The 20598-nt window shown below is 41.9% G+C and overlaps 1 protein-coding gene across 1 annotated transcript in view; it reads right to left on the bottom strand.

Moving 5' to 3' along the window:
* Positions 1-20598, bottom strand: part of MAP3K19 (mitogen-activated protein kinase kinase kinase 19) — an 86876-nt gene that overhangs the window by 49632 nt on the left and 16646 nt on the right. The window contains exons 4-6 of the mRNA XM_030210568.1: positions 12809-12966; positions 8424-8539; positions 740-858 (exon numbers count right to left, since the gene is read on the bottom strand). Coding sequence (XP_030066428.1) covers positions 740-858; positions 8424-8539; positions 12809-12966 — 393 coding nt within the window. The remainder of the gene's footprint in view (positions 1-739; positions 859-8423; positions 8540-12808; positions 12967-20598) is intronic.

Here is a 20598-nt window from a genome sequence, read left to right as displayed (position 1 = left end):
AAGTCAATGTTTACATCCCACAGATACTCCCCGTAACCTTAGGCAAGTTACTTAACCCTCCACTGACTCAGACACAAATTTAGACCGTAAACCTCTAGGGTAGGGAAAAATATACTGTAGCAGAATGTAACTCACCTTGAGCTTAAACTAAATAGCATCTAAATAATTCTGTAACTGTGATTATTTTGTGAACTATTTGCCCATTTGCCAGGTGAGCCTTTACCATAGAGTAGGGTTGGGCAACCTTGCTCCTCGAGGACTGCAACCCAGTCAGGTTTTCAGAATTTCCCCAATGAATGTGCACGAGATGTATTTACATGTACTGCTCCCATTTTATACAAATAGATCTCAAGCATATTCATTGGGGAAATCCTGAAAACCTGACTGTGCACATGCAAAGGCTTAAATTATAAAATAGAAGCAAAGTTTATCATAACATTACTCTGTAAAACAAGTTAGACCAAATTAGCATGTTACCAGATCCTTTCACTCTCTCCAGCAACTTTGTGGATAAAAAATATTTTAACAAAAGAATTAAGCTATTAAAATCTCTATCTCATTTTTCTTTTGACCTCCTGTATTGTTTTCTTCTTCACATTCATTCTCAATTCTTACATTATACAATTTTAGAAACATGCTATCCTAGACTATGAAAACTTAGTATTCGATTCACTCTCTCTCTCTCTCTCTCCCCTCCTCTATTTTTATGCTATGTTGTGGATTATATCAAGCTTCTTACCTGGATGTTTGAATAGCTGTGAATGACTAAACTGTTCTGTTCTGGGGAGGCCATTAGTGAATTGGATGAAGGCATCTTTATATTAGGGCACAAAGGCCACAAAGCTTCATTTTCTATTTCTGTAATAGCAAAATGAGTTATAGTAAATTAAAAAGTTTTATTCAGTTCTGACTCTACTAAGTTAAAAGAAACAGGATTTCATTGTAAATTAGAAAACTGGTAAATTTTCCTGAAGAAGGAGTTTCATTATAAAAATGCTTCATGAAGGTTAATTTATAACAACAGATGAACCGTACTGTGAATATTCAAATGGAGCAAGCAGATGTTTATAAACCTTTATTACATACACCAGTAGCAACTTAGAATGATAGCTGCATACCTAGAGAAGTTAGAAAAAGAAGTACAATTAACAGAGAGGGTCTGATATTCAAAGAAAGTTATGCATTTGTTGGAGGTGGTTAACACACAACTCACTTATGCATTTTCAGTGTTTATATATTGGGCCATTTAACATGCTAAACATCCAAGGGGGTTGTTAATCGGCCAAGAGCGCTCAGCGTTTTGCTGCCAGCAACGTTATACCCAGATATTCAAGGCCGGGTCACGTCCAGGCTCCTTTGAATTTCTGGGTTTACAGAGTTGGTAAAAAACCATAGCCGGTTAAGTGCGATACTAAGAACATAAGAATAGCCATATTGGGTCAGACCAATGGTCCATCTAGCCCAGTATCCTGCTCCCAACAGTGGCCAATCCAGGTCACAAGTACCTGGCAGAAACTCAATTATTAACAAGATTCCAGAATCCCAAAGAGTAGCAACCTTCCATGCTACCAATCCCAGGGCAAGAGTGGCTTCCCCCATGTCCTTCTCAATAACAGACTATAGACTTTTCCTCTAGGAACTTGTCCAAACTTTTTTTTAAACCCAGATACACTAACCGCTGTTACCACATTCTCTGGCAATGAGGATGTTGTAACAGAATTTAACCACCTATGGTGAACCACATAAAAATAGTACTGAGTTTTACCTTGGTTGGTTGTGTTGCATATTGGCACTTAACCAGCCAAGTGCTGACTGTGGACCTGGAACACCACCAAAATAGCTTGTTTTGAGTTGGTCACTAACTGGACATTTTCAGCTGCAATAACCAGTTAAGTGGGAAAGGGAAAGGTAAATGGGACTTGATATACCACCTTTCTGAAGTTTTTGCAACTACATTCAAAGTGGTTTACATATATTCAGGTACTTATTTTGTACCAGTGACTCTGAATATGACTAGTTAGCCTCAAATGAGCAATTTAATCAACCAGGAGCTGTTTTTGGCCAGTCAAATTGCTTTAAATATTGGCCCCCAAACTTTATTCCTAGAAGAAGGGTCTGGCAGTAGATTGGGGGGGGGGGAGGTGGGGGAGGTGCAAAGGCTCCTTAGAGAATGCCTGAGGGCAGTTTGTTCAAATTACTAGGTCAAAGTACTTAAAATATACATTTTAATACTTAAGTAAAATAAAAAGAAAAGAAAAATACATTAAAATAGTTACTTAAGTGAAAGTAAAAAAAGTTATTGCCTAATATACTTTTTGAGTAAAAAGTAAAAGTACTGCAACTACAATGAATGAAACTATTGTTAACATTTTTATCCCAACAATGTGAATATACATAACTCCACATATAGTAAGAACTGTCTTTAATATCTGCTTGCTATACTCATGTTTCATTATCATGTTGCCAAAGAGTTTCTGTAACACTAAATGTCTATTTTCTAATCTATTTCTACCATTCATGATATATTGTAAGCCACATTGAGCCTGCAAAGAGGTGGGAAAATGTGGGATACAAATGCAATAAATAAATAAACAAACAACTTTATTACTCTGTCACTCATACAAGTGTGCTTGTGAGTCATTAATCCAGCACAGCTATAACTGCACTAGCAGGAAGTGGATTGTTTCGTCTGATTTTTAAAAAAATTCCTTCAATTCAGGTCAGGCTGCAATATTACTGATGTCTTCTGATAGAGTCTGCAGGTATTAATCAAGGGAATCTCTGTCTGAAACGCTTGACTTTTTCTTACAGCAAAGAATGCTTTACCATCATCTACATTAGATGTAGTGCTATCTAATTCATCACGTGTATCTTCAACTTCACTATCGTTGTCATGCTATCCAAGTACAGAGAAGGCTTTCTGCTCTTATTCTAGCAATATTTCATTTGAGGCAAAGAACATCAAATGTGTGCAAATGTAAGGCCAGGCAAGAGACTTCCTCTCTAAGACTCTTATCAATCCAGTGGACAGTCACCGTAATGTAACATTTTCCATGGGATGACCAGCAGTCTGTTGTGATAGAGACATATGTCTATTCACCAAGAATTGCAACCAGTTTCATCTCTACTTCAAAGTGACCCAATTCATCATTGCCCTGTTTGACTGGAGACCAGGAGCCAGTTCAATAAACATAGGCAACTCTACTGTGCTCATAGGTGTAGTCCCTGAACAGCAAAATTTAAGATCAGTTGATCCACTGTTTTGCATGCTTAAGTTTGCAATAGCAAAACCCTGTTCTAGGTTTTGCTGGTTCATTTGGTTTACTGAGGAATCATCATTTACATCTCACTTCTGCTATTACTTTTATGTTTAAAAATGTTTATTGGTCACAAAGTACAGCAATTAATACAAAGCCCATAGGAATCACAAGCAACTTACAAACCAGCAATTAGTCAAAGAAGCTCAACAGAGGACCATAAATTGGTACTAAAATGAACCCCCACCCCACCAAAACATTACCTAGTAATATACCATGTCTCCAAAGTAGCAAGTCCCCATACATATTAAAGATTTAACAACCTAATTCAGGACATATGAGGAAATTAAGTTCAAAAAAGTTCCCAAATAGTGCAAAATACCTTCCCAGACTTAGTATCCATGTTATCAAAAACTTACCGCTCCATGAAATTACTTTTAGCTGCAAGCATCAGATGCAACTGAGTAAAAGCGGTAAAAACTGGTGAAATTATTACTTCAGTAAAAGTAACCACATTTACTTAGTTACTATACAACACTGCTTAAGGGAAATTACCCATGATACCCTTGAAATACCCATAATAATATGTTTCCCTTTGATACTAGTTCCTAAATGTGGGATCCAGTTCCTTCCTAAGAGGCTCTTGTACACTTGAACATGAAGAGACAGTCCCTGCTGACAGAGCTTACAATCTAATTAGGACAGACAAAGAAGAGATAAGGGAATTACTAAGGTGGGGGTGATAAAATAAGGGTACTGAACAAGTGAGTAAGGGTTAGGAGTTAAAAGCAGCATCAAAAAGGTGGGCTTTTAGCCTAGATTTGAAGACGGCCATGGATGGAGCTTGACGTACTTGCTCAGGAAGTCTATTCCAGGCATATGGTGCAGCAAGATAAAAGGAGCGGAGTCTGGCGTTAGCGGTGGAGGAGAAGGGTGCAGATAAGAGAGATTTACCCAGTGAACGAAGTTCCCGGGGAGGAGTGTAGGGAGAGATGAGAGTGGAGAGGTACTGAGGAGCTGCAGAGTGAATGCAGGAGTAACCTAGTGGTTAATGCAGTGGACTTTGATCCTGGGGACCTGGGTTCGATTCCCACTGCAGCTCCTTGTGACTGTGGGCAAGTCACTAAACCTTCCATTGCCCAGGTACAAAATAAGTACCTTTATATATGTAAACTGCTTTGAATGTAGTTGCAAAATACCACAGAAAAGCGGTATATCAAGTCCCATTTCCCTTTCCCTTATAAGTCAATAAGAGGAGTTTGAACTGTATGCAGAAACAGATAAGGAGCCAGTGAAGTGACTTGAGGAGAGGGCTAATATGAGCATAGTGACACTGGCAGAATATAAGTCATGCAGCAGAATTTTGAACAGATTGAAGAGGAGAGAGATGGCTAAGTGGGAGACCTGTGAGAAGCAAGTTGAAATAGTCTAAGCGAGAGGTGATAAGAGTGTGGATAAGGGTTCTGGTAGTGTGCTCAGAAAAAAAAGGGTGAATTTTGGTGTTATTATAGAGTAAGAAATGACATGTTTTAGCAGTCTGCTGAATATGTGCAGAGGAGGAGAGAGAAGAGTCGAAGTCTGCTGAATATGTGTAGAGAAGGAGAGAGAGAGGAGTCGAAGATGACCCCAAGGTTACGAGCTGATGAGACAGGGAAGATGAGAGTATTATCCACAGAAATAGAGAATGGGGGAAGAGGAGAGGTTGGTTTAGGGGGAAAGATAAGAAGCTCAGTCATTTTAAATTTACTACTTTGTAGCTTCATCGCGTGGCTCCCTAGTCCTAGTATTTTTGGAAACAGTAAACAAGTTATTCATGTCTACCTGTTCCACTCCACTTAGTATTTTATAGACCTCTATCATATCTCCACTTAACCATTTTTTCTCCAAACTGAAGAGCCCTAGCTGCTTCAGCCTTTCATCAAAATTGAATACAATATTAGAGGTGCGGTTGCACCATGGAGCGATACAAAGGCACTATAACGTCCTCATTTTTGTTTTCCATTCCTTTCCTAATAATACCTAATATTCTATTTGCTTTCTTAGCCACTGCCACACACTGAGCAGAGGGTTTCAATGTATCATCAATGACGACACCTAGATCCATTTCCTGGTCAGTGACTCCTAACGTACAACCTTGCATCACATAACTATGGTTTGGGTTCCTCTTTCTCACATGCATAACTTTGCACTTGCTCACACTAAACGTCATCTGCCATTTAGATTCCCAGTCTCGCAAGGTCCTCTTATAATTTTTCACAATCCTCTCATGATTTAACAACTTTGAATAACTTTGTGTTTTCAGCAAATTTAATTACCTCACTAGTTATTCCCATCTCTAGATCATTTATAAATATATTAAAAAGCAGCGGTCCCAGCACAGACCCCTCCTATTTGTTTTAAAAGTATTCCATGCAATTTCATTCAGTGTCCCCTGGTCTTAGTACTTTTTAAAAGAGTGAATATTCGATTCACTTCTACCTGTTTTACACGACTCAGGATTTTATAGACCTCAATCATATTACCCCTCAGCTGTCTCTTTTCCATGCTGAAGGAGCCCTAACCTCTTTAGTCTTTTCTCATATGGGAGGAGTTCCACCCCCTTTATCATTTTAGTCACTCTTCTTTGAACCTTTTCTAATGCAGCTATATCTTTTTTGAGATACGGCAACCAGAATTGAACATAATACTCAAGGTGAGGTCACACAATGATGCAATACAGAGGTATTATAATATTTTTCGTCTTATTTTGCATTTCTTTCCTAATAATTCCTAGCATCCTATTTCCTTTTTTGGCTGCCATTGCACACTGGGCAGAAGATTTCAACATATTGTCTACAATGACACCTGCTGACTCCTAAAATGGACCCTTCCCAATGTGCATCACTTTGCATTTGTCCACATTAAATTTCATTTGCCATTTGGTTGCCTTGTCTTTCAGTTTCCTAAGATCTTCCTGCAATTTTTTTACAATCCACATGTGTTTTGACAACTTTAAATAGTTTTGTGTCATCTGCAAATTTAATCAACTCACTCACCATGCTGTTTTCCAGGGGTACCGGCCCCAGTACTGATTCCTGTGGCACTCCACTATTCACTCTCCTCCATTGAAAAAAATGGCTATTTAACCCTACCCTCTATTTTCTGTCCAATAACCAATTACTAATTCACAGAAGGACATTGCCTCCTCTCCGATGACTTTTTAATTTTCTCAGGAGTCTCTCATGAGGAACTTTGCCAAAAGCTTTCTGAAAATCTAGATACACTACATCAACCAGCTCACCTTTATCCACATGTTTATTCACGTCTTCAAAGGTATGAAGCAAATTGGTGAGGCAAAACATGCACTGGCCAAATTTCTGGTAGAAAATATAGAGAAATTCATTGCAAGCAGAGAAAGAAGATCTGATGGAATGCCTGTTGAATATTCTTCTAAAAATGATCTGGCTAATTCTTAACGCCACTCATATTTCTGACTACGGACAAGAAGGAGACAGAGAATGTTTTCCCTTCAAATCACAATTTGATGTAGACACAAAAGAGGCTACTGGATCAGTATCTCTCTGTACAGAGGTTCAGTCTCATTCTTTTGGCATTCTCTTGATATTGTATGGTTGGAAGAACATTACCCATTCCTTTCAAACCCTCTTGTCCTGTTTCTACCTCACTTAAGTGGAGAAAGTATTGGACTTATGGAAGGCTAGTGTCCAATAAGTGATCTAAGATGTACTACCTCAAAATTGCTTATACACATGAGGTAACAGAGAAAAGAAGGACTTCTGTTGGACTTATACTTTCACACAAACATGCATTTCCCAGCCCAAATATCATCAAATTATCTAAAATAGAATTAACAGCTAACTACTTATTTTCAGGACAGGCCACATGTACTGACACATCCTATTTTTATTAAGGAAATCTGGACTACTACAAGTCCATCCACTAAGGGTGATAGAACCTGCACAGAATAAAAAACAAAGCCAACTGGTGGAGGAGTGGCCTAGTGGTTAGGGTGGTGGACTTTGGTCCTGGGGAACTGAGTTCAATTTCCACTTCAGGCACAGGCAGCTCCTTGTGACTCTGGGCAAGTCACGTAACCCTCCACTGCCCCATGTAAGCCGCATTGAGCCTGCCATGAGTGGGAAAGCGCAGGGTACAAATGTAACAAAAATAAAATAGATACTATTGGAGATTCTACATGGAATGTTGCTACTATTGGAGATTCTATATGGAATGTTGCTATTCCACTAGCAACATTCCATGTAGAAGGCTGCGCAGGCTTCTGTTTCTATGAGTCTGACGTCAGACTCACAGAACCAGAAGCCTGCGCGGCCACATTGGTGATCTGCAAGGGCCAACTTCTACATGGAATGTTGGAATAGCAACATTCCATGTAGAATCTCAAATAGTAGCAACAGTGGAGGAGTGGCCCAGTGGTTAGGGTGGTGGACTTTGGTCCTGGTGTACTAAGGAACTGAGTTTGATTCCCACTTCAGGCACAGGCAGCTCCTTGTGACTCTGGGCAAGTCACGTAACCCTCCATTGCCCCATGTAAGCCGCATTGAGCCTGCCATGAGTGGGAAAGCGCGGGGTACAAATGTAATAAAAATTAAAAAAAACGTTTCACTCACATTAATAGAAAATAGTACATATTACTAGAATCATGCAAACTTGTATTTTTTTACTATTTGTTTTAACATTGAATGCTATAAATTTGCATATGTATTCCTTGTATTTACATCTGTATTAATTTCCTAACAGTAATTTTGACAGGAAATATTGGGCCCAATAGTCAACGGCACTTCTCTGGGTAGGAGCATGTCCTCTCCTGATAATGCCACTGAAATTCAGTGGCCTGGCCCTAGTAAGCACCACTTACCTCGATAATGCTGCTGAAAATCAGAACTGACTGCCCCAGTGCCATCTGGACTTATACTACTACGTATTGGTGCAGAATATTGGCCATACCCAAGTTCCAGTGGGCAGCTTATACCCAGACATTCAATGCCAGTGTCTGGGTGTTCGCGACTGAGTATCAGGGTATAATTAAACAAACTCCATAGTCCGTGTTTGAAGTCAATGCTGATCATGGTACTTAAATACCAGGAGGACAATTACTAATAATACATTTTCAATGTTGTCAGAAAGAATGCTTTATGTATACAATACCTGATTGAGGTAATGAGTTCACTAATATATCAATCAGTTGCTGTTTCTTTGAACTCTTTAGGCAAGATGCATAATAGAGTGTTGATCTTCCTTTGAAATCAGAAAGCATGGGATCTCTAGAAAAGAAATGAGGGCAGAGGGAAAGGGAAGTATTTTATTTAGTAAAGCATAAGGGCACAAATTCACTCTTAACAGGCAAATTCTTTGCAGTGGTGTAACTAGATATTTTTGTACCCAGGGTTTCACTCATTCTAACACACAAAGCTCTCCCCCCTCCCCCCCCCCCATATGTTACTTTCCCCTTCCTATCCCCCACCAGGCTTTTATGCTGTCCTCCCTCCCTACCACTGTCACCATTACCTCTACCCACTTTGTAGCTCTTGATGTACCATGATATGATGAATTTTCAGAGTTATTGATTTCCTGGATACAAGTATATATATAACAAAAAATGTTTGGCAAAGACTTTTTGAATGTAACCTACTCAGAAAAACAGATCTGACCTTCACTCTCCTCCTTCAGACCATGAAAGCCTGAAACAAAAGAGCTGTTGAATGGTCACCCATTGTAACAATAGAACTAGCTGGGTGAATACTGGAAAGTTAGTCACCACAATTCTCCAAAGAACAGAGACTGCATATTGACAGCAATCAAAAAGGCTGGATTTAACAAAAGACAAACAATCTACCTGAAACTCCCAGACAATGACTCATCTATTCCTGTCAAGTACATTCTAGGGGTGTATACCACTGTAATTGGTTAGCCAGGAAACATGTAACCGGCAGTGTTGCCAGGCGGGCGGTTTTACCGCCCAATTGGGCGGTTTTCCACGACCCGCCGCAGGAAATTTTTGCCCGCGGCGGGTTGCGGTTTTTTGGGCTGCTTTTTGGTCTTTTGGGCTGTTTTTTGGGCGTTTTTTTCGGCCGCGAGGGGCAGGGTTAGTGACATTTTGGGCGGGGTTAGTGATGTTTTGGGCGGGGCCGATGACGGGGCAGGCGGGGCTGATGACGGGGGAGGTGGGGCCGATGACGGCAGGGGCGGGGTTGATGACGGCGGGGGCGGGGGTGGGGGTGTCAGGGGCGGGGTTTGAGTTTGGGCGGGTTTTGGGCTGGATTTAGGCTGGTTTGGGTGTGAAAAAAATTTTCCACCTGGCAACCCTGGTAACCGGCTACCATGCTCCATTTCAAAAACCAGATAGAACCAGTTTCACCTATCCCTGAGTTTTCATTGAATCAATACACCCCACCTGACTTCAGCCTATGGCCCAACAAGAAATTAAAAAAAAAAAACCCTGGAACACTCTCAGTATCTTTTACTTTACCTCTCTAGACCTGTGCCCTTTTCCTGGACCCTGCCTGCTGGATGATCTGCACCTTCACTGGATGGGGAATGTTGCTGCACAGTGATTAACATTCAGTGTGACCTTTCATGCGCAAGACAAACAGCTTCATATAAGACACCACAGACTTTCTGAACAAATTAAAAAATATCAAGCAGTTACCACCATAGGCGGTCGGTGGCCCAACTGTTTGGGGAGGCTAAAGGGGGTGGAGTTAGGGATGGGGCCAGGGGTGGAGCTTAAATCCATAATTGTCTGATAACACACAGAAAAAAAATAAATAAAAATAAAAGTCACAATACTTTTATTAAATTTAGATATTAAATATGTATCATATGTCAAAGAATAAAGTGATTGCTCAAAGCATATACTAACCATAATCGCTCAACTGCAAAACACTATGCACATCTTTGTGGAAAAACACACTCAGAACTTTACTGTACCAAAAATATTACACTGGGCAGAACCTAATACACCATTAGGGGCTTATAGCCCATTTAGTTATGTTTAAACAAAAGAGATCTGCAAAAGAGATCTGCATTAAAAAATATTTATTTTTATTTTGACCTATAAAACCACTTGTCCCTGAAACATGCCTAAAAACAGAATAATCCAGTTGTGTATCTAAAATGCTAATTCCTACAAATGAGATGACATTAAAATGTGATTCCATGTGCCCCAGCTTTAGCCTTGTTACGATCAACAATCAAGAACAACCTGGATGCAGCAGCTCAAAAGTTTGTTTGTTTTGTTTGGGCTGAAGGCAGTGAGGATGTCATGCTGGGGAAACACATTAACCAAATTGGCTTCCTTGTTTACTTACTGGGCTACAAAGGCTCACTTCCACTCCTTTTGGGAGTCTTGCATCTTTCTCCCTGTTTCTTCTGCTGCCTGCTGTCTCCCCGGTTGTCATTTTTACTGCACTGAAGAGTTCTGCCTCGGCACCGGCAATTCAGAGACTCAGAGTCAGCCTTCTGCCAGCATCGGGGCTTCTCCTCAGGGGCGTCCAGGACTCTAACGTAACTTCCTCTTAGACATGCCTGAAGAGAAAGCCCCGATGCTGGCAGAAGGCTGACTCTGAATTGCCCAGGCAGAACTCTTCAGTGCAGTAAAAATGACGATGGAGACGGCGGGCAGCAGAAGAAACACAAGATGGTCAGGGTTGGGCTGGGGAGGCTAAGCCTCTTATACGGGGCGCCTATGGTTACCACCAGGTACCCTTCTGGTCACAATGGATATAGAATCACTATATAGCAACATTCCCCATGCAGATGGTATAGCTGCATGTGAGAAACTCCTAAAACATCCACCCTAGACCACCAATACTCACTGGAAACTATTACAAAATTAATCACATTTATTCTAACTCACAACTACTTCTGCTTTAACAATGATATCTATCTGCAAATCATGGGCACTGCGATGGGCACCAGGACGGCATCCCAATATGCTAACCTTTTATGGCAGAACTGGAAGAGACGTTTTGGAATACATATCAACTAAACCTCTAAAATACTACCGGTATGTCGATGACATTTTTATGATTTGGACTGAGGGAGACAAAACTCTAAAACAACTTTACAGTTCTTTCAATACAAACCATCCTACAATCAAATTCAAAATTGACTACTCCCAGAAAAAGTCATTTTTTTTGGACACCACAGTTTCAATCATCAATGGCTATATAAAAACATATATATTCAACAGATTAGTGTGCGTTAAATGCCATGCAACCCATAGGTATACAACGGGCTGCACAGCATTTAGCACGCACTAATCATTAGCATGTGCTAAACCATTAATACACCTTAGAAAAGGACCCCTTGGTGATTAATTTGATGCTTATAGCATTTAGATTGAGTTGTTATTGTTGTCATTCTGTTTTATGTTTTGCTTTATTTTTATATTGAAAACCACTTTTAATACTTTTGTGATAAGTGATAGAGTAAGTCAATAAATCAAATCAAAACACTGAGTCAAATCTAAATAATACTATTTATTTACAGTTTTTGTAATAGTTTTTTTTTTCTTTCCTTAAGTATTTCGTGAATGATTTTTAAGGTACGTTTCAAATAGCTGTCTTGCTGAAATATCCAATCTCTTGTTAGATTCAATATATTCTTCTAGAATATATTGATATTTAATTGAATCCATTCTTTCTTCCACTGAAATAATGGTTGCCACACACCTCAAACAAAGCGTACTAGATTTACCCCCAAACTTAACAGTTGTCAAGGTAGTCTCTTCATCAAATACTTCACTCTTTTTATTTCAAATATATCTCGTGTGGTTGTGGTCAAACAAATCAATTTTCATCAGTCATAACATATAACATAAGAACATAATAATAGCCATACTGGGTCAGACCATTGGTCATCTAGCCCAGTATCCTGCTCCCAACAGTGGCCAATCCAGGTCACAAATACCTGGCAGAAACCCAAATAGTAGCAACATTCCATGCTACCAATCCTGGGGCAAACAGTGGCTTCCCCATGTCCATCTCAATAACAGACTGCACTTTTACTTGTCCAAACCTTTTTAAAACCCAGATACGCTAGCCGCCATTACCACATCCTTCGGCAAAGAGTTCCAGAGCTCAACTATTGTTTGAGTGAAAAAAATATTTCCTATTTCTAATTTTCTTGAGTCCAAAGCACTTTGTACCAAAATATTTCAGGCTTATCAAGGTTTTCTTATATACACTTTAGATTACCTTATGTAAAAAAGATTTCCTTCTGACAGCTCTGCAAAGCAGATCATTGCAGTCTATACTATACTGTGGACCTAAGGTCAACTACTCCAGTTAAATTTTCTGCAGTTTATTTGCAGTGATCTGTAGGTTCTGTTCTGAAAATCTTACTAGCTTTTGAATAGTTTTTGATCATAATTACTAGATAGAACAGTACTATGATCTAGAATTCAGATTTACAATCACCCATACAATCCATGAATTTTTATTTCAGATAGGATAATAGATTATGAATTCACTATAAGTTGCAGCTGTGATACTAATATCATAGCACAGTTAATATTAATTGATACGTACGCATGATGTTTGAGAAGCTCCTCTATCACATTAATTGGTTTGTACGTTGTCGACATCTCAAAAAAATGTTCGAACAGGTCCAAATCTCTCACTGCCAACATCAGAGCAGTAAGACCATGCTGGTTTTGGAAGTTTATATTCAGGCATTTTTCTGTAGACTTAAAATCATTAATATCACAATTATTTTCTTTTTTTTTTCGCCAGTTTTGATATACTGAACATACTATATGATAAACTTTACTAGCTTTTACTCACAGAATATTCCCCACAACTTTCTTTCCCCCAAGCCTGATTCCATCATTTTTCTCTTCCCTCACTCCTAGCCCATAGACTGACAGCTCTCCTTGACCCTCCAGTCTGAAGTGATCCAGTCCAATAAAATCCATAGCGGCTACCTCCCTCCATCTGCCATGAGAACTGCTGCCTGTCTCTTTTTCAGTATGTCTGTTGTCTTCCTCCAGGCAGCTGATTGTGCATTTTTTTAACCCTATGGTTTTGCAAAGTATGTTCAGAATTCAGAATTCATAGAGTACCCCTTGCGGCCACTGACAAAATAGCAACTGCTGGAACTTAAGCATATACTGTACATTGATACTAATTTGCATGCTTCTCTGTGAATCACGTGGCTAGTTTACTAAGGGGGTCGTTTACTAAGTTGCAGCAAAAAATGGCCATAGCGCGCCCTTAAGCGGGTCTTCCTCGTGCGCTAAGGCCATTACTATCACAGCTGAAAAAAATGGCCTTTTTCCAATTTTTTGTATTAATGGCTATGCGCTGTTGCCATTAGCGCATGGCCATTTTATCAAATTACTATGTGTGCACTTACCGCAACCCATTTTGTAGGTGGTAAGGGCTCACGCACAATCTGTGCACTAATCAGTTAGCATACGGTAATGTAGCTACACTAACTGGTTAGCGCAGGAACGTCCATTCTCTGGTCCCTGACATGCCCCCTCAAAAAAGAAATACAAATATTTTTTAGTATGCAGCAAGGGTGTAGCCAGACAGCCAATTTTGGGTGGGCCTGAGTCCAAGGTGGGTGGGCATGGAATTCATGCCCTACCCCCCATCCCTAGCCCCCCTCTGCTCTGCATCCCTCCCTCCACCTGCAAGCCCACAATATTAAATACCTGAGCAGGAGGAAATTTTCAGCTGGCGGGGTTTGTAGATCCCCTCCTGTTCAGACAGTCAGCACTCTTCCAAACAAGCCAGCAGCACTTTCCTTGAGCTGATGCCATGGCCAGCAGGCTGTGCATGCATGAAAACTAAGCATGTGAAGAGGGGCTGGTGTTGGTTTCAGCTCGAGGCAAGTGCTGCCAGCTGCCGGTTCAAAGAGCACTGGCTGCCTGAGAAGGAGGAAATCTTCAGCTGACGGGGTTTGAGGACCTCTGCAAGCCATAGCAAGAGTGCACAATTTTGGGTGGGCCAGAGTCCAAATAGGGTGGGCCTTGGCCCACCCATGACTACCCCACTGGTATGCAGTTAGCATGCACATATTTGGCAGTTACCTCAGGACACTTGAGTTTGTACACCATTTTAAGCTGAATTAAGCATTCATTAGTGCCTAACACAGCTTAGTAAAAAGACCCCTACCTTATTTTCCCTATTTACAAAGCTGCGCTAGTGGCTGCCGGGGATTGCTGCGCGACTTTGTAAAAAGTAGAAAAGAGTGGGGGAGAATAGGCTTTTTCCAAACAATGGGGGAGACGTGTAATTAAATAAAATATAATGTTTATTATAACAAGTTGACTCAACACAGCCGTGTTTCGGCGCCGTAGCGCCTTCTTCAGGAGTCTTCCAATAGTATACCGAATGTTTGAATGGTTAATACTCCAAAACAAACCAATCACGAAGGTCACACAATCACTTCTCTTTCCGAGCAATGTCAGAAAAGCTTACAGAAAACGGGGTCGTGGTAGAGTGTCCAAAAAGGGCGTCCTGCAAATGCGGTCGTGGTAAAACGTGAGGTTACTGAATAATTCAATCAAACTAGTCAATTGAATGGCAACCATTTTGTTGTCTTGCTTTATTTAAAAATTGGATCAGGGTGGGGCTGGGGAATCCTATGAGAAGCAGCATGTAACCACTGTGTGACAGTCTATTTGCCAGGTGGTGCTAGAACTGGCTGGGGAGGAGACCAGTCAAGCAAAAATTGTTATTGAGAGAGTCCATAGGAGTGTGGGTCCTAAGCACTCCATTTGGCTGTGGGACATAGTGCACATTCATAATTTCATGGACAAAAAGAAACCATTATGAGCAAAGAAAGATGGGAAGTGTAAAATGGGGGGACTGTAAGACTAAAATGTTTGTTTCTGCCCTCATGCTGCCAAGGAGAAAACAGATAAAGGAGGTGGTGAGCTTCCTTCAGCAAAAGGAGGTTTGGTATTATTAGTTGTATCTATTAGTTACAATACTCACAGTGAAAGGCTCAGATAAAGGGCCAAATCAGTAGAGGAAGTACGGGATCTGCTGGCATCGGCTGGATAAATAAACCTTCCCAATGGCGGTGGGAAGAAAGGACATAGGAAAGGAAGTGAAAGATGTATGGAGTTCCAGGCAATGAACTGGGTTAAGGGGCCTTGGCAATGAAACAAATAGCCAGATTAAAACTGAGGTTAGAATGCAGCAGGAGCAGGCTGCTTGATCTGGGGTTGGGGGAATGAAAGAGGTAAGTGTGCATGGTTGGGACCCCATGACGGGACAGAGTGGATAGAAAAAAATGAATGCTGAATTGTAGGACGAGATGCAATCAAATCTTAAAAGTAGGATCCTATAATGTCAAGGGCATTAATAACCCAATGAATCAACAAATGGTGTTTTAAAAAATGAAGAAGCCAAACCTTGTTATTGTTAAGTTGTAGAAGATTTAGCAATGTGCAACTTTTGAAAGGTCAGGTTTACAACCAGGCTATTTTCCCTGTCTTGCTTGCATAGGGGGGGAAGCGAAAGGGCTGGGGTAGCAATACTGATCATGACAGATATCCAGTTCCAAGTGGAAGATATTTGTAAGGATACCAATAGGCATATTGGCCTATGGAGAAAGGGGTAGGACTCAAACACTATTTTGTGTGTATGCATTCAAGAAGGATCAAAAAAGCTTTTGTAGTAAATGCACATCTGGGGGTGGGGGGGGGCAGTGGTTTTTAGCGGGGAGATAACTATGCCAGGTTGGGGGGTGGGAGACTGTAACCTAGTTCTAGACCTAAGTTTAAATAGATCGGGGACACCTGGGGATGGTATGGGTAGGTAGAGAAAAGCTTTAAAGTACATGGTGAGTGTATTAGATTTAATTGATGTCTGGAGGATCAACATCTGAGGAAAAAGGACTTTTACTTTTTACTCATGTGTTCATAAAACTTGCAGCATACTTGGCCTGGGTCCTTTCCCCTCACTTAGGCTACTGGGCAGCTAAAATACTTGGGGTTCCAAGTAGTAATGTCCCCCAATTGATTAGGGTGGTGGGTAGGAAATTGGACTTGTGGAGGGCTTATACTATCTCTTTAATGGGTCGGGTGGGCCTTTTTAATATGTTACTGGCTCCTTGCTTTCTGTACCTTTTTCAAATGTTGCCCATGCACCTCACTTTGAAAGATGAACAGACCATCCACCGAATGCTTCAACTTTATTTCTGGAATGGTAAAAGGGCACATTTGTCTATGACCATTTTACAAACTCCAAAGCACCATGGTGGTTTGGCGACGTCAGAGGGGAGAGGAGGAGCGGCTGCAGAGATGATACCCAATGCCAGATGGCTGTCTACTGAGCCGTGTTTCAGGTTTAAAATCTTTTTTTGGCTTTTTTCTTTTTGTACCAGCCGCTGCTGCTCAACAGGAGACGCAGCAGCAGCCGGACAGCGTTAGTATTGGCGGCTGCGGGTGGCGAGGGGGTTGATGTGCCCGAGGGGGGGTAGGGGCTTGGGTGATGCGCTGGGGGGGGGTAGGGGTTTGGATGATGCGCCGAGGGGGGGAGGGGAGGGTCGCTGGACATGGGTGGCTGGAGTGGGGGAGGGGAGGGTCGCTGGACATGGGTGGCTGCAGGGGGAGAGGAGGGTCGCTGGACATGGATGGCTGCAGGGGGGGGCAGGGAAGAGGGAGGTGGGGAGGGGGTCCTGAGACCAGATGGGTGGCTGCAGGGGAGGGCAGGGGAGACAGAAGGGATGCTGCAGGGGGGGCAGGGGGAGAGGAGGGTCACTGGACATGGGTGGCTGCAGGGGGAGCAGGGGAGAGAGGAGGGCCGCTGCACATGCATGGCTGCAGGGGCAGAGGAGGGTTGGTGGGGAGGGAGTCCTGAGACTAGATGGGTGGCTGCAGGGGGGGCAGGGGAGACAGGAAGGACGCTGCAGGGGGGGGATTACCTTGCTAGCGCCCGTTTCATTGCCTACAGAAACGGGCCTTTTATACTAACTGTTTTTCTCTCACATCTCTGGAGACGAGGTTTGTTCCTCAAGTGCATTTCAGTTATCTAATCCACACCACAGGTTGTGCTCTTCCAAAAGAACTCAAACATTTGGGCATTTTCCACCGTTCCCGGTGAGCACTGCCATCATTTTTCTGCTGCTGTTACTCCTTTTTTGGCGATCCACAGGAATCCAGATTTCCCCCCCAAAAACTGAATCATAAGCTTTTATAGATTGGAGAGCTCAGAGAATCCATTACCTTTTTCACATCCTCACAGAGGAGGGTAAATTTCAACCCTTTGGAGACCTATAGGCCCAATTTTGTTTTCACTCCTATTTGTTTGACTTTTATAAAGTTACTCCCAATGTTCAGCTGTGGGAGCAATGCTACAAGCTTCTTCTGGTAGCATTGTGGAGGAGTAGCCTAGTGGTTAGTGCAGTGGACTTTGATCCTGGGGAACTGAGTTCAAATCCCACTGTAGCTCCTTGTGACTCTGGGCAAGTCACTTAACCCTCCATTGCCCCTGGTACAAAATAAGTACCTGAATATATGTAAACCGCTTTGAATGTAGTTGCAAAAACCTCAGAAAGGCAGTATATCAAGTCCCATTTCCCTTTCACTATTTGAGATTCTACATGGAATGTTGTTGTTGCTACTATTTGAGATTCTGGAATGTTGCTACTATTGGAGATTCTAGATGGAATGTTGCTATTCCACTAGCAACACTCCATGTAGAAGCCTGCCCTTGCAGTTCAGCAACGCAGCTGCGCAGGCTTCTGTTTCTGTGAGTCTGACGTCCTGCACGTACGTGCAGGACGTCAGACTCACAGAAACAGAAGACTGCGCGGCAGCATTGCTGATCTGCAAGGGCAGGCTTCTACATGGAGTGTTGCTAGTGGAGGAGTAGCCTAGTGGTTAGTGCAGTGGACTTTGATCCTGGGGAACTGAGCTCAATTCCCACTGCAGCTCCTTGTGACTCTGGGCAAGTCACTTAACCCTCCATTGCCCCTGGTACAAAATAAGTACCTGAATATATGTAAACCACTTTGAATGTAGTTGCAAAAATCTCAGAAAGGCAGTATATCAAGTCCCATTTCCCCCTTCTGTGCCTGTATATCTCCCCAAGGCATGCACATCAGGCCCAGATTACCTCCACAGATACTTTCCCCAAATGCTCCAGACTGGGTGCTACCCTGGGGCACATATTTTGGTTTTGCCTGATAGTTTTGTTTTTTGGGCAATCCGTCATTAACTTTTTGACCACTCTTTGGAAACGTCCCATGAGATGTGTTCCCAAGCTACTTTTTGGTCAATATGACTTGTGGAAACAAGTTTTGGCTGGCCACTCTGCCTAGCCCGAGCAGTATTGATGGCACGACGGGTGATCCCCCATCTCTGGTCTTGTGGCGCCAGCAAATTATACTTTCGTTGCAGATGCAGAGACTTGGTGTCCATGATATCATGTCGCCACAGGGGTGCTACTTCCAGAGAATCTGGAGCGCTTCTGGCATACACTTACTCCAAAAGCATGCAGCAGAGTACTGAATTTATCTCCCTAGGTTGATCTGTCTGTTTTCAGGTTTGTTTCCCGGCGTTTGGGAGGGGAGTCTGTTAGATTGCTCGGCGGAAGAAGTTTCTATGAGCTCCTTTTACAAAGCCACAATAGTGATTAGTGATTGCCGTGTGTCGAATGCTGATGAAGCCCATAGGAATGGAATGGGCTTTGTTGCATTTGGCACACCCCTAATCGCTAGCTTTGTAAAAGCCCTAAGAGAGCTACTTTGTTAGTTACTTTTGCTTTTCTTCAAGGGAAGAATCAGTTTTAAGGTTGTACTTTCATTTTCAAGATACTTATTTTTAGGTGGGAAGGTACAGAATTTTCCTAATGGACAAAGGAACAGAAGAAGCAATTCCTGGCTGTCCAACAAGATGTTATTTCTATGGGAACTAGGTTTTCTTTAAGATTTCCTTGTAAGTGCATAGTTTGGTTTTTAGAATTATCAACATATTTTTAATGTACCCTCTTAGTTAACATTTTTCTTGAAAGGGAAAACAGTTTATAGAGTAGCCAATGGATGGTAGCTACTCGGGGCTGAATTGTTGTTTCAGTATGTTATCTTGTCTGCTCCTTTTTTTTTTTCTTTTTTTCCAATTTTCCACATGAGTTTCCCTGTGGCTTCATGCTTGGGATCTCTAAACAGTTAGCTGGATTATATAAATTATATATGTGTATTTGTTGTTGTTATTTGTGCAGTTTGTTATTTCTTTCCGAAGATGACTGTGTATTGCCTATCTAAAAGCAATTGTTATACTGAACAATACTTCTGGTACTTGCCGTTATACTGTTTAAACCTAAAATGTCCACTTAGGGCAAGCTGATCTATCTAATATACTGATAACTTAAAGATAATAGAGGAACAGACTTCAGAAACTCGGTACAGCTGACGGCACTTTAATTAATCAGCTGACTGCTCGGCTCTGCGTGGCTTATTTTAGGCTTGCGCCAGGGGCGTAGCCAGACACCCAATTTTGGGTGGGCCTGGGCCCAAGATGGGTGGGCAGAAGTACTCCACAAGTGATTTGGTCTCTCCCTCTCCCAACTGCATGCCATATGGTCCTTCAAACATCAGCCCCTCCCCTGCATACCTTTTAAATAGCAGATTTTCACCGACAGCGAGCAGCAACTAATACACACTGCTCATGCTGGCCTCACAGCCTTCCCTCTGATGTAACTTCCTGTTTCCGCATAGGCAGGAATACATCAGCGGGAAGGCTGTGGGGCCGGTGCGAGCAGTATGTATCAGTCGCTGCTCACTGCAGGCATCTGGTATTTACAAAGTATGCAGGAGGGACAGTTGTTGGGAGTTTTCGGCTGGTGGGGCTTAGGGAATCCCTGCCAGCCACATCATAGATATGCTGCTACTGGGTGGGCCTGGGCCCACCCAAGCCCACCCTTGGCTACGCCACTGGCTTACGCTGGTGAGAATCCTCATTAGTCTGAAAAACCTCTATAGCACCCCAATAATAACTTATTCTTTCATATATATTTTCATTTTGTGCAATATGAAGTACTCTACAAGCACAGCTAAGTACTTGTAGAGTACTTCATGTTGCACAAAATATATATATGAAAGAATAAGTTATTATTTGGATGCTATAGAGGTTTTTCAGACTAATGAGGATTCTCACCAGCGTAAGCCTAAAATGAGCCACGCAGAGCCGAGCGGTCAGCTGATTAATTAAAGTGCCGTCAGCTGTACCGAGTTTCTGAAGTCTGTTCCTCTATTATCTTTAAGTTATCAGTATATTAGAGAGATCAGCTTGCCCTATCTAAAAGCAATGAAAAAAAAATAAGATCAGGGTAAATGAGAAGGGAGGGGGGGGGGGGGGTTA

The sequence above is a fragment of the Microcaecilia unicolor genome, chromosome 7 (genome assembly GCF_901765095.1).
Source record: "Microcaecilia unicolor chromosome 7, aMicUni1.1, whole genome shotgun sequence".
NCBI classification, from domain to species: Eukaryota; Metazoa; Chordata; class Amphibia; order Gymnophiona; family Siphonopidae; genus Microcaecilia; species Microcaecilia unicolor.
This window is presented reverse-complemented; position numbering and strand designations above follow the sequence as displayed.